The sequence below is a fragment of the Grammomys surdaster genome, unplaced genomic scaffold (assembly GCF_004785775.1).
Source record: "Grammomys surdaster isolate TR1022 unplaced genomic scaffold, NIH_TR_1.0 169, whole genome shotgun sequence".
NCBI lineage: Eukaryota > Metazoa > Chordata > Mammalia > Rodentia > Muridae > Grammomys > Grammomys surdaster.
The window spans coordinates 8868673-8879101 of NW_021604617.1; the positions used below are offsets into that span (position 1 = coordinate 8868673).

Sequence of the window (10429 nt, forward strand, 5' to 3'; positions counted from 1 at the left end):
AACATACAGACATATATATATATATCTGTCTCTATGTGTATCTCTATTTATCTTTATATATTAATTAAAACCCTCCTATGGACCTGCAATGTCGATCACTCCCTTGTTTAAATTTTCTGTCCCACTGTAGTTTCAGGCCTTTGCTTTATCCTCGAGACCACCCCCTCTCTTTCAGCCCAGTCGGCAGCTGGAAGTCTTCACTGACCTCTCACTCTCAGCCCTGCCCCCATCATGGTGTCTCTGTGTCTCCTCCTCCTCCTCCAGATGTGTGTCTGCCAAAGACACCCCTCCACCCCCAGTGCAGAGGATGATGAACGATGTGACCTCGCAGCCAGACTTGTGGGAAAGTGTTGATCCTTTGAAAAGAGAGAGAAAGGCGAGTGTGTGTGTGGTAGCGGAACGAGTGGAGCCGCTGGGCTAGCGGAGTCGAAACCCTCGCGTTTCCTCGGCTCCAATCACTTTACCTTCCTCAGGAAGTGGTGGGAGAACCAATCTATCCCTGCACTCCTTCGCTGGCATTAGAAAGTATTTTTCCTCACTTATTTCAAGCCCCAATACACTCAGGGGGGTTCCCTCTTCTGCCCTCCAGTCCTCTCCCAGGCTTCTACTCGGATAGTTTCAGTAACACTCCACTACTCTCCGACACAGGGGGGCGGAACTGGCTCGGCTCCACTGTTCCTTTAAGGAGTTGGCTCCTCCCCTCTACGGAATCGCGGTCTGACGCAGGATGACAGCAGCGAGTTCGGTATGTCTATGCAAATAAGTGTCCCCTTCGGGCCAATGGGGAGCGGAGATGCCGGAAGCGCGGACCAATGGGGCGGGGGCGCTGGGGCTCGCCATATAAGGAGCGGCCTCGCCATAAAAGGAAACATTGTATCTCTTTATATGGGGGGGGAAGGGTTGGGGGATACCTCCGCCGCCAGCGCGTGGTCCCGGCCCCCTCCACCCGCGGTCTCGGCCGCGGCCAGCAGCCCCTGCCCCGCGGGGGACGCTGACGGCCGCAGGGCGCGCCTCCCCAGCACACGGACAGGGGGCGCTGCGCGCGGCCTGGGGCAACCCCGGCCATAGGGGCAGGAAAGTGAGGGCCCAGGTCGGCCCGGGCGTGCAGGGGGCCCCAGGTTCGCAGCGGCGTCCGCGGCAGCGAGAGCGGCTGTAGCAGCAGCGGGAGTGCCGGGTGGAACCGGGAAGCCGATGGCGGCAGCGATCCCGATTCCTCGTTGACTCGTCCGTCCGCCCTCCTGCACTGAGCGCCATGTTACCGAGCCAAGCTGGAGCCGCGGCGGCTCTGGGCCGGGGCTCGGCCCTGGGGGGCAGCCTGAACCGGACCCCGACGGGGCGGCCGGGCGGCGGCGGTGGGACTCGCGGGGCGAACGGGGGCCGGGTCCCTGGGAACGGCGCGGGGCTCGGCCAGAGTCGTCTGGAGCGGGAGGCTGCAGCGGCAGCGGCGCCCACCGCCGGGGCCCTCTACAGCGGCAGCGAGGGTGACTCGGAGTCCGGCGAGGAGGAGGAGCTGGGCGCCGAGCGGCGCGGCCTCAAGCGGAGTCTGAGCGAGATGGAGCTCGGCGTGGTGGTCGGTGGGCCTGAGGCGGCGGCGGCGGCCGCCGGGGGCTACGGGCCGGTGAGCGGCGCGGTGAGCGGGGCCAAGCCGGGGAAGAAGACCCGGGGCCGCGTGAAGATCAAGATGGAGTTCATCGACAACAAGCTGCGGCGCTACACGACCTTCAGCAAGAGGAAGACGGGCATCATGAAGAAGGTACCGGAGCCGGAGGTTGGCGCGCCCCGGGGGGACTCAGAGGGTGGGTGCGCTCTAAGGTGGCCCGGGAGCGAGACAGCTGAGGCGGAGGTGAGAGGCGGGCTAGTCCGCGGGAGGTGTGTGGGAGGGGATGGCTGTCCCCTGGCCGGGCCATAGGGGAGGGGCCGCCGGGGAAATCTGGGGAGAGGGGAGATGCTGCGAACGAACGTCCGGAATGCAGGGCAGAGGCGCCGAGGTGGGAGTGACCGGCGCGCGGGAGACCCGGGGTCCTGGAGGAGTGCAGGAGTGAGCAGGGGCCGGCAGGAAGGTGGATAACCCGACGCGGGGATCCACGGGGTCCCGGTGTGCGGGAAGGGCGGTGGAAAAGGGAGCAGAAGGTTTGGAGATGAAGAGGCAGGAGTTGGATGACAGCAGTGAGCGGGCTTGAGTGGGAGGGAAGGTGGGCATCGCTACAGTTGTGCGGGCTTGAAGGACAGGCAGGGGTAGGGACCAGGTGAGGAAGCGAGGCAGGAGAACTGCTGCTGCCTTGAGGAACAGCAAGCTGGGACTCGAGTCCCGTCCTGGCCGTGTGTCTTCCGTTGCTTTTTGTGGAAATCTCATGCTGCCCCAAGGCTGCCTGCAGAATCTCTGGCCTTCGGGACAGGTAGGGTTTCTAGCTCTAGAGCAAATCAGTGCGTGGAATGTTGGGGAAAGTCAGGAGGATAAGTAGCGGTATCATTTGTCAGCTGATATCCTATCAAAAGTGGCAAGGATAGGTGTCGTCTTGGCGTCTAGGAGATACGGGAAGGGATGGAAGCAGAGGGGCTGGGAAACCACCTACAACCTGGGTGGGAACCAGTGTTGTCTGTTCCTTGTAGAAGCTGCAACTGCTTCCAAGGTGGGTTGTGCATTTTATTTAGCTGGGGCTCTCGTTGCAGAATATCTGTTGCAAATGTAGCTCTCTTATCAGTAACCCTTGGTCATCATGGAGAAGGTTTGGGGAAAGGTAGAGCGTACCTTTTCTCCTTTGATCCCAAGGCAAAAAAAAAAAAAAGGGCAGTGTAGTATTACAGGCAAAGTAGTGTATGGCAACAGGTTAGCGCCCGTTTTCTGGCAGGGAACATGGGCAGTTGGCAGTTAGGTGGCTGGTACCACAAATGTGTGAGTTCTAGTGTGGTGGGGACCTGACAGTCCTGTGACAGTGAGGAGGAAGCGGACACCAAGCAGTGTTAGGGGATAGCTAATTGTGGCTTGGTGTGTTCACCTTGAGGTTATATGCTCAGTCCCTGCTGGAAGCTATTCCTGTTTGCTTGGGGTACCTGCAGGCAATGGGCCTGCTTCGTAAAGGACGTAGTAGTCTCTGTGCTTCCAGCTCACCTTGAGCTATCTAGATAGGACCCTGCTGCAGTCACCAGGGATGAAGGTCATCCCAGGAGTCAGCGCTGGAGATCACCTATAATTTTTCCCGAGGGAAGTAGAGAGGAAAAGTGTTGCTGACCTGCCCATCTCCTCCCAACTCCCCAGGCCTATGAGCTGTCCACGCTGACAGGGACACAGGTGCTGTTGCTGGTGGCCAGTGAGACAGGCCATGTGTATACCTTTGCCACCCGCAAACTGCAGCCCATGATCACCAGTGAGACCGGCAAGGCGCTGATTCAGACCTGCCTCAACTCGCCAGACTCTCCTCCCCGCTCAGACCCCACCACAGACCAGAGAATGAGTGCCACTGGCTTTGAAGAGCCAGATCTCACCTACCAGGTGTCGGAATCTGACAGCAGTGGGGAGACCAAGGTGTGTTTCTTGGGTCACCTATGTGGGGGGAGGGGTCCCTTTCCTTTCTTGGACTAGCACAGGTACATAGATGCTCTGAGTGACGAGGAGTGGGGCCAGGTTACTGTTCCTTATCCTAGGAGACAGGTGTCCATCCTCCATTCCTGACAGGAGGCTGTCCCCATAGATAAGCAGGCGGCCTCCGTGCCCATATAAGGCAGGTTCGGGCTCCACGCCGGCCTCCCGCCCGCAGCCCGCCTGCCTGGCAAGGCTTTTGCATTCCTCCCGCCAGCTGTCTCCCCGCTGGGGGCGGGGGTGTAGTTTGGCCCTGCCCTCCTGGCAGGCTGGGACTAGGAAGGGAGCTCTCTCCGGGTCCAGGGTCCTGAGAATCCACTGCTGCTGCCAAGTGAGCAGTCAGATTGGACGAGGGACTACCTCAGGAGTGAGCCTTCTATTGAGTGTTCATGATACCTGGGCCTGGACTGTTCTAGGAAGAGCATTGGCTTGCAACTAAGGATGCCAGCTCTAGTTACACGCCTCCCCCTTCTTATTCCCGGTAAGGAGAGAGGGGCGGGTCTTTCTGCTTGCTGTTTGTGGAGCTCCGCCTTCCGGGTGCTTAACAAGTGGCCAATGGAAGGAAGCGGCACTGTTTGCCTTAGCAACGCCTTTACCAATCAACGGTCTTGGGGACAGTTGCCTAGCAAACATCCCGGTCTGACCCACCCCTGCTTTTTGAATCCTCTGCTTGAAGTCAGGATCTAGGCCTGCTGGCTTGGTTCTCAAGGCCTGGCTTCCGCACTACCCTTAAGAACAAAGGCCCCAGAGTCAAGACTCCAGGTTCCCCCTTCCGTTAGTTACCTGTTACCTGCAGTCATTTCCAGGCGTGTGTAGGCCACATTTCTATGCACGTGGGTAAGTGCCTTGGTCGTTGATCTTTGGCTAGAGTGCTTCCCTGTCAAACCTTTATGAACCCTCTCAAACTTTATGTACTTTGACAATCCCAGTCTTTGTTTTAGAGCCTGGCGGGATCCTTTTAAAGAGAACACAAGCCCAAACACTCTCATTTGTAGTGAAGGAAATTAAGGGGAATACAAGGGGAGGGACTATCTCGGGGTCACTCAGACGGTCACCCAGAGCTAGAAACACACTGGATGAGATTTGTGCAGTTCCCTGGAGCAAGGAATGCACTGTAGGTTTCATTCTGAGAGCTGCAAATGTCTAGCTTTATCTTGCTTTTAGCCAGATGTTTTTCTCTAAGTGGCTTTTAAGGATGCTAGCCTGTTTAATCTTCTTAACAGCCTATGAGTTAAGTAGTTGTAATTTTTGTTTGTTTTTTTTAATATTCATTTATTATTTTGAGACACGGTCTTTCTATGTAGGCCTGGCTATCCTAGAACTTACTATGTAGACTAGGCTAACTTCCAACTCACTGAGATCCTCCTGCCTCTGCCTTCTGAGTGCTGGGATTATAGGCATGTGCCATCACACCTGACTTTATGGTTTTAGTTTTTAAACTTTGAGACAGGGTCTCACTGTATAGACTAAGCTAGCCATGAGCTCGTGGAAGTCTTTCTGCCTCAGCCTCTCAAGTGCTAGGATTCCAGGCCTTGTTCCCATGCCCAGCGACAGCTTCAGGTTGTGCATGGTGCAGTTGTAACTAGAGTTTTAACTGAAATACAAATTTGAACCTGAATTTTCAATTCACACAGAGCTACTGCAGGGATAAGGTTCCTGTTAGAAGCTCACTGGCCCATCTTTACTCTGGGTATAGGACACACTGAAGCCAGCATTCACAGTCACCAACCTGCCGGGCACCACCTCCACAATCCAAACAGCTCCCAGCACCTCGACCACCATGCAAGTCAGCAGCGGCCCCTCCTTCCCCATCACCAACTACCTGGCACCAGTGTCTGCTAGTGTCAGCCCCAGCGCTGTCAGCAGTGCCAACGGGACTGTGCTCAAGAGTACGGGCAGCGGCCCTGTCTCCTCTGGGGGCCTCATGCAGCTGCCTACCAGCTTTACCCTCATGCCTGGTGAGTCATGGGGCAGGGACAGACTGGGGGTGTTAAGAGTGATTTTAGGGCGAGCACCAGGAGGACCTCTCTGTTTGACAAGAAGGAGAGTAAACATGGCTTAGGTAGAGAGAATCACCCCCTCCCTTCGGAGGACAGGCTCTGCCCAGTGAGATCCGTGTTGTTAGTGTCCATGTTTCATGTCCACACTGGTCTTGTCTGGCCAGCTCCCCCTGCACCTCCGTTGCTCTGGGGATGGCACTCCCCAGTCTGCAGTGACAGGGGCAGGGGCAGATTATGGCCTTGATGGGGTGAGCCTAGCTCTAGGTCAGCTGAGAAAGATGGAACAAAGCTTGGGACAGCAGGAAGAGGGAAGTCACTTCACTCCCAGGGGAAAGTGACAGGAATTGGGAGCCAGTGTACGGGACCCTGGGACTATAGTGCTCTAACATGTTTGAAGGTGACAGCTGCATAGGATGGAGCCCCAGTAAAGCCCCGTGTCTTCTAGGTGGGGCAGTGGCCCAGCAGGTCCCTGTGCAGGCCATTCACGTGCACCAGGCCCCTCAGCAAGCGTCTCCCTCTCGTGACAGCAGCACAGACCTCACGCAGACCTCCTCCAGCGGGACAGGTATAACTCCTTGCCACTCCCCTCTCCCACCCCAGTGTCCTGCCTTCCCACAGGAAGCCTAGAAGTAGGTACTTAAGTAGCATGTCCCTCCTGTACTGAGGCCCCCAGGGAATTTACTAAGTAGAAACCGGGCTTTTGGTTTCATCCTTAGAGGAAGGCTAGGTAAGCCTGGCTGAGGTTTGAACCCTGCTCTGCAGTGGGGCATCAAGGAAGAAATAAGGAGCCATTGAAAAATTATCTACTCAATAACCAGGGAGGACCAAGAGCAGTTATCACCATGTGGGACACTAGAGGACTCACCAGTTCCTCTCAGCTGCCGTTGGTCTTTACAGGACTTATAGTGAACTCTCACATGTAAGTTCCTGCCATTCCGTCCTTATTAATCACACATTAGCTGAATCCCTGCTGGTCTAGGGACTGGCGTCCCTGGGAATTGGGGGACAGGAAGAGTCTGAAGTGAGTCAGAATGGGCACTTTAGTGAGTTCCTGCATTACCATTCGAGACTTGTGTGTGTCCAAGATGGACTCGTCAGTGTGAGCTCAGGAAGAGTGAGAGGGTCTGAGAGATGGTGTTTCCTCAGAGAGTGCCTGGACTTCCCTGGAGGAGAGGTCATCACTGGGATCCTAGCAGCTGGGGTCGGAAACTTTGGATGCACAGTCCCACAGTAGGACACTGAGCTGTTGTGCTCAGAAGAAAAAGTTAGGCTTTGTTGTTGCTGACAAGGAGCAAAGAACCAAGCTTCTGACAGACTTGTGCCATAGGACATGGCACAGAGATCGTGAAGGTCGGACTCCTGGGGCAGGATGAGATATACCCAGAGGGGTCGGCTCCCTGATGTGTGTCTGTGTTTTCCAGTGACGTTGCCCGCCACCATCATGACGTCGTCTGTACCCACAACTGTGGGTGGCCACATGATGTACCCTAGTCCCCATGCAGTGATGTATGCCCCCACCTCGGGCCTGGCTGATGGCAGCCTCACCGTGCTCAATGCCTTCTCTCAGGCACCATCCACCATGCAGGTGTCCCACAGCCAGGTCCAGGAGCCAGGTGAGGGAAGGGCCAGGGCTGAAGAAAGAAGGACCACTTACTTCTCCTTTTCATAGGCACTGTGTGCCCCAGCTCCAACGCTGACACACACACCCTCACCCCGTTTCCCTCCCCCATGCCCACATGTACTCCTGCACAAACGCACAGACTCGGACACTCTCACACTCAGTGAGACATTTGGACACTAATGCGCATGTAAGCCCTCACACTACAGGCACTCTCATGCTGGGCGTGAGACTCTGGGGCACACACCCTTGGGCACGTGTCTGAGGCTTCCCAGACACTTGTGACTGTCATGCGCCTCCAACATCTAGAGCTCCTCCTGGGCAAGGGACTGAGTGTCTCCGTGCTTTCTGGCAGGTGGTGTCCCTCAGGTGTTCCTGACAGCACCGTCTGGGACCGTGCAGATCCCTGTCTCTGCGGTTCAGCTTCACCAGGTAAGGTGGACCTCCCTGTCCTCCCTGTCTTCCCTAGCCTGGGGCCCTGCTGTTTCTGTGCTGGGACCGCGGGCCAGCAGGGGGCGCCTGAGCACGCTCGTCTCCTGCCTCCCGTCCTCTCACACGCCTCCCTCCCTACAGATGGCCGTGATAGGGCAGCAAGCCGGGAGCAGCAGCAGCAACCTCACCGAGCTACAGGTGGTAAACCTGGACGCCACCCACAGCACCAAGAGTGACTGATCCGCCCGCCGCCCTGGACAGCCGGCCCAGGGACAGCACCACTTATTTATTGTTGCCTTTTCACGGTTTCTTTACACACACATTGACTGGCCGAAGGAGGGAGGCCGGGAGAAGGAGTGGGCAGCCACAGGACTACGCCCTCTCACTCCAGCCAAAGAACCGGGCCTGCCTGCCCTCCCCCACCCTCCCCCAGCTCCCTCCCTCCTGCTCTGCCTGCCATGCTGTTGATGGTGGAGCCTCCCTCCCTCCTCAGACCCCTTGCCAGCCTGGCTCAATGTTTGCTCTGAGTATTAGCCCACCAGATGGGCCTGCGCCCACCTCCCCACTCATAGGCCTTCTGTGGGACTGCGCACAGTGTGCCCCTCTGAGGAAGCGTTTGGGGGCCCTCTCTCCAGCCTCTTTGGCGACCTCTGGTTAGCTCTGTGTCTGCCATGGTCTGGGTCAAAAGAGCCCTGCCCCTGCCCCTCAGGGAGCCAGCTGGGAGAGATGGGGGCTTCTTGTCTCACACCGTCGCCCTCTGCCCCTTTCAGTTCCTGGGACAGCTGGGCCTGTGCGCTGGGCAGGTTACCAGGGCTGCCTGCCCTGCCATGCCTCTGTTCCCATGGACCTCCAGGGGCTCCTGGGTCGGAGGGAACCACCGTTAGTGTTCTCTTCCTTCCCTTGGTCTTCCCCCCTTCTCCCAGCTGCTTTACTTAAAAGTTGATTTTGAACTTTTTATTTGAGGAGATGAAGTGAAAACAAATCTATAAATATATATTTTTCAAATATTTAACTTTTTTTTAATGGCGTTTTTCTCATCCCCCTTCCTGCCCAAACTCCCCTTTCCTGGGGAAACTCTTGGGCTCCCAAGAACTGTCTGGGCCCTGGGGACAGCCACCCCATGAGCTCCGGGGTTCACCAGTGTTTGTGTGTGGGAGATTCTGGGATTGCTCCACATCCTGGGTTCTTTCCAGGAGAAAGCTGGGGGAGGGGCCCTCAGGCCATGCCACAAAAGGGGGGGTGGGAGGGTGACCCGCAGTTCTAGGCCTCTATTGCCCTCTAGGGTTGTTGTTAGGAAGAGGGAAGAGGGAGACCAAATGTGGGGGTGGGGGGAGGGGTCAGGTAGAGGAGATTGAGTCCCTTTGTACCACAGCATGGTCATTGCAGCCTTGTGCTCCTCCAGGCTTGCGGCTGTCTGGGGCCCAAGGTGCAGTGAGCAGGATGGGGTTGGGGAGGTCGGGAGACACAGGAATGGGGGTCAGAGGTAGGGGCAGCTCTTGTGCTGAGTGCAGCAATGGGGAGCCAGACACGGGCAGCTCTCCCAGGGAGTGAGCAGCTACTGTAACTTTTTTAAATTAAGACAAAAAGCCTTGAAGAAAATGACTTTATTTTTCTAAGTGTAACCTCAGTATTTATGTAATTTGTACAGGGCCATGCCCCCACCCCCTTAAAATCCCCTTGGGGATCTTGAGGGTGGGCTAGCATAGGGGAGGGTGTTTACCCTGTGTCAGCGCCAGCCTAAACCACCTGTATCCATTAAAGGAGCTTTTTTTCAGGAGGGCAGAGGGTAGGGTGTCCTTAACCCCTTGCTACTGCCTTCAGTAGGAACAAGGCTGCTTCTGTGGTTAGGTGAAGGGCTAGGGGAAGGTTCCATGCACAGCCTAGGTATTGTGGGTATGATCTGATGTGCTGAGCCCCTCAACCTCTTCATCCCCATTACTGACTTCCCCAGCTGGGATGCCACCGGTCTGGCCTTTCTTCTGGGGCATTTGGGTGGTTTTCAAGACTAGGGCCTGGTAAAGCAGGGGCCAGAGTTGGGGAGCTTGGGACTCAGGTCGGTAACTGCCCAGCCCCCTTCTCTGCCCTTGTTTCACTCCACTGCCTCCCACTCACAGCCCCTCCCCCAACACCGGAGGAGGTGTCGATTCCTCCTCACAAAAGATAGAGCCTGGGTGAGTGAATCAGACAAAGTGCTTACCACGAAGCGTGCTGTGTGATTGTGGCCTTGGGAGAACCTGTTTGTCAGGACTGAGGTGGCTTTTCTATGTGCAGCAACCCTTGGTGTTTCCCGGCCTAAGTGGCTCTGGGGGTGTGCGTGTGCCTGTGTCCGAGTGAATATATTGTGTGAATGTGGACTGCGTGTGGGTACAGCCGTGGTTTCTACTTCTCCTGGGATGTTGACCCAGGAATAGTGGACATGGTCACATCCTCTGTACAGAGCTTTCTTTTGTATTAAAAAAAATACTCTTTCAATAAATGTATCATTTTTGTGCACAGACTGGCGTCTTTGGCTGTGTCTTTGGGATCTTTTCAGCATCGGGAGGGAGGAGGGAACACAATCCCTTAAAGTCTGCCCCAAGCTGCTGTGTGCTGTGAACTGTTCAATCCTACATGGTTGAAGTGATCCGGGCTAGGGACTTTCTCGCTATGCGTGGTTTTGCTAGCAGCTCAGAGAAGGCCAGTGGTTTTACTTAACAGTCAAAGTGGACCAATGACCTAAAATACTGCTGGGTTTGAGGAGTGCTGGGAACCCCCTACACACACACACACACACACACACACACACACACACACACACACACA

At 56.2% G+C, this 10429-nt stretch overlaps 1 protein-coding gene across 1 annotated transcript; it reads left to right on the plus strand.

The window, feature by feature from the left end:
• Positions 1-866: 866 nt before the first annotated feature.
• On the plus strand, positions 867-10122 carry Srf (serum response factor). The gene is made up of 7 exons (XM_028766663.1): positions 867-1753; positions 3257-3523; positions 5274-5535; positions 6023-6142; positions 6999-7190; positions 7551-7627; positions 7769-10122. The coding sequence occupies exons 1-7, from the start codon at positions 1253-1255 to the stop codon at positions 7865-7867; spliced, it is 1518 nt and encodes a 505-aa protein (XP_028622496.1). The 5' UTR covers positions 867-1252; the 3' UTR covers positions 7868-10122.
• The last annotated feature ends 307 nt before the right edge of the window (positions 10123-10429 follow it).